The sequence below is a fragment of the Bos grunniens genome, chromosome 15 (assembly GCF_055505025.1).
Source record: "Bos grunniens cultivar Pamir isolate PY7600 chromosome 15, Bosgru_T2T1.0, whole genome shotgun sequence".
In the NCBI taxonomy this organism is placed as follows: domain Eukaryota; kingdom Metazoa; phylum Chordata; class Mammalia; order Artiodactyla; family Bovidae; genus Bos; species Bos grunniens.
Genome location: NC_141179.1, coordinates 83,464,839 through 83,468,407, shown reverse-complemented (window position 1 = coordinate 83,468,407; position 3,569 = coordinate 83,464,839). Strand labels below are relative to the sequence as shown.

At 42.2% G+C, this 3,569-nt stretch overlaps 1 protein-coding gene across 1 annotated transcript; it reads left to right on the top strand.

Moving 5' to 3' along the window:
- The first annotated feature begins 1,630 nt into the window (after nt 1-1,630).
- On the top strand, nt 1,631-3,170 carry LOC147358860 (olfactory receptor 5AN6-like). The gene has a single exon (XM_086342160.1). The coding sequence runs from the start codon at nt 1,650-1,652 to the stop codon at nt 2,592-2,594; it is 945 nt and encodes a 314-aa protein (XP_086198286.1). The 5' UTR covers nt 1,631-1,649; the 3' UTR covers nt 2,595-3,170.
- Nucleotides 3,171-3,569: the final 399 nt, after the last annotated feature.

The window sequence follows — 3,569 nt, the reverse complement described above, 5'->3', positions numbered from 1 at the left end:
ATAGAGCTACAGTCTTCCATTTAAAATGGATAACCAGCGAGGACCTACTGTACCGCTCAGGGAACTCTGCTCAGTGTTACGTGCCATCCTGGATGGGGGGAGGGCTCGGGGAGAATGGATGCACGTATATGCGTGGCTGAGTCCCTTTGCTGATCACCTGGAAGTGCCATGACATTGTTAATCCACTATATCTTAATGCAAAGTAAAAAGTTTAAAGTTTGAAAAAAACCCAACAGTTCACTCTCTTATGCACACTGAAGTGTGACTACACATTGAAATCTTTTGTAGAGTTTTAGCAAATACTGATACTTGGCTTCCAGCCCCCGAGATGCTGAATTAATCAGTTTGATCAATGGGGCTTTAGAAGTGTGCCAGATGGTTCTAATGGACAGCCACGGTTGAAGCTCTGCTTTAGAGGAATTATTTTCAGTCTGGGAAGACTGAGCTGCAGAAAGACTAGAAAGAAACCTGTGCATGTTAGTCCCTGCCCTGCCTTTTTAATTATAATTTATTATTTGACTCCCGAATAGTTTAGAAATATGTAATTAGTTTCCAATTATGCTATTTCTCATAATTTTACTACTGATTTCAAATTAACCACACTGTAGTCTGAGTCTTATCTGTGTGACCAACCTTTTAAAATTTGCACTTTAAAAGTTTCTCCCGGGGCCTTCACTGGTGATTCAGTGGCTAAGACTCCACGCTCCCAACACAGGGGGCCTGGGTTTGACCCCTGGTCAGGGGACTAGAGCCCACATACTGCAACTCGGACCTGGTGCAGCCGAATAAATAAAAATAAATATTGAAAAAAGTTTCTCACAAACAAACGGATACTTCAAAATGATATTAAGAACATATTACGTATTGACTCTGCTTTGTACACTACTTTATCCACGGCAGTTACTGTACATAAACAGACCTAATTTAACTTCAAGTAAACCTTATGAGATAAGTTCTATTGTAATTATTTTTCTTGCTTTCTGATGACGTCAATTAAGTAGAAGGAGACCAATCTGTTTGGAGTCATAAAGCTCACAGTTGGCAGAGTCACACTCCTGAAACCTATGTAGTATCTAAGACCGTGTTTTTAGTCACTAAGCTAAACACAGGAGTTATCATCTCATTAATAATATCCTAAAAATTCCCAAGTATCTTCTAAGAAGGGCTTTCCAAATGTTAGCATACGTTCTTTTGTCTTTGTGATAGGTAGGTGGGTTAATATCGAAAAATGTAATATCCTCTTTTTAAATTTAATAAAGTTAACTGGAGTATAACTGCTCTACGATGTGGTTTTAGCTTCTGCTGCACAGCGGGTCTCAGCCGTCTGTGTCCATACATCCCTTCCTCCTGAGCCTCCCCACCCGTCTGCTACCGCGCCCCGCTGGGCCGTCACAGCGCCAGGCTGAGCTCCCTGGGCTGCCCTCTTGTACATGTGGGAACTCTGGCACACAGAGCGATCAGTTAGGGGCAAAGTTAACCAGGGTTGTTGCTTTTAAAGTTGTTCACTATTTCCCTTGATCCTGTGTTCGGTGTGGGTTGAAGGCAGTTTCTTTTTTTTTTTTGAAGGCAGTTTCTTCCCACGGACATTGGGCTAACAATTGACTTAAAGATTTATCCTTTTCCTACAGATCTGAGGACCCCCCAGGGCGATGGCTGGAGGAAGGAACAGTACGACAATCACAGAGTTTATCCTCTTGGGGTTCTCTGAGTTTCCACAGCTCACCGCTGTCCTCTTTTCAATATTCCTAGGGATCTACCTGGTGACAGTGTCTTGGAACCTGGGACTCATCGCCCTCATCAGGATGGACTCCCGTTTGCACACGCCTATGTACTTCTTCCTCAGTAACCTGTCCTTGCTGGACACTTGCTATATTTCCACCATAGCTCCTAGAATGCTCTCAGACTTCTTCAGGAAGCATAAACTCATCTCCTTTACGGGGTGCATCATGCAGTACTTCTTGTTCTCTAGCCTGGGCCTGACTGAGTGCAGTCTGCTGGCGGCCATGGCTTATGATCGCTACGTCGCCATTTGCAGTCCTCTGCTCTACACAGCCACCATGTGCCCCTCTCTCTGCGTGCAGATGGTGGCAGGATCTTGTGTAACTGGATTCCTTGGCTCGTTCATTCAGTTGTGTGCCTTACTTCAGCTCCACTTCTGTGGACCAAACATCATCAACCATTTCTTCTGCGACCTGCCCCAACTGCTAACCCTATCCTGCTCGGACACCTTGTTCTTTCAAGTCATGACATCTGTGCTCACAGTCATCTTTGGGCTCATGTCTGTCTTGGTTATCATGATATCCTATGGTTACATTGTCGCCACCATTGTGAAGATCACTTCAGCTGAAGGCCGGTCCAAAGCCTTCAACACTTGTGCTTCTCACCTGACAGCAGTGACCCTCTTCTTTGGCTCGGGTATCTTTGTTTATATGTATCCTAATTCTGGCAGTTCCTTGAGCCAAAGCAAGCTGGCGTCTGTCTTGTACACTGTTATAACCCCCATGCTAAATCCATTGATCTATAGCTTGCGGAACAAAGAAATCAAAGATGCCCTAAGCATATGGAAGAAGAAACTCTTTTCCTGGTGTTACTGACTATGGAATGTATTTCAGCTGTACGCTGTAGGAGAAATGTCAACTAAAACATTGATCCACAACTCTTCTAACTGCAGAGTGAGTTATAATTACTCTCATCTTCTGATATAAACCCATGGCTGGTGCAAGGACAGGACAACACATGAGAAGTATCTGGAAGTTCATTATCTCAGTGCTTCATCAGTGATGACCCAATATATCAATAGGTCAAGAAATTCACAAGCATTTTTGTAGCTAGTTGTGATGATGTGACTCTTCCATTCAATGTTCCATCCTTTAGCATGTACTACCTCAAGGACCAATGGTGGAGTGGGCCAAGTAGATCAAGGTTGCCAGGAGACCAGCAAGCCTCTCCATAGCATCTCACTTTAGGCAGGACAGGAATTACTATTAGTGCTGAGCTCTTTTAAAAAAGAATTTCCTAACTCATTCTGTTAGTTCTCTCATTTAACCTATTCTTTCACCTCTGGAAATCATGAATTCATTACTTCACTTATGGACTTGTTCAAAGCAAAAATAAACAAGAGATCAAAGATTTGTTAATTTCACACAAAAATAAATTTGTTGCAACAAGAATGCTCAACATGTCTGTCATATTTAAGATTTGGTTGATCAGTTGGCTTGTTAGAGACATTTAGACAATTTTTAAATCTGTTATTGCTATATAGTCATCTCTGTTCTTCCTTCTTCACTGTGTAACTGGAAAAGGGAATCAGAAAATGGCCTTTTGCTGGTGAGATGGTCTACTGCCTGATTTTGGCACCTCCAACAATGTCTTTATGTTACTTTTTTTGTTGTTTTTTGCTTTTTGAGTAGACCAAGTCTCCACTAGGAAGTTGTTTTTCCAGCAATTAACAAGTGGAAAGTGGTTGGTAAAATTAGCTATAAGAAGCTGATACATGAGAAAAGTCTGGTACATGTACTCTGGTACATGAAAAAGTCTAGATTTGTCTATTTCCCTAGTAATCTTAGTGG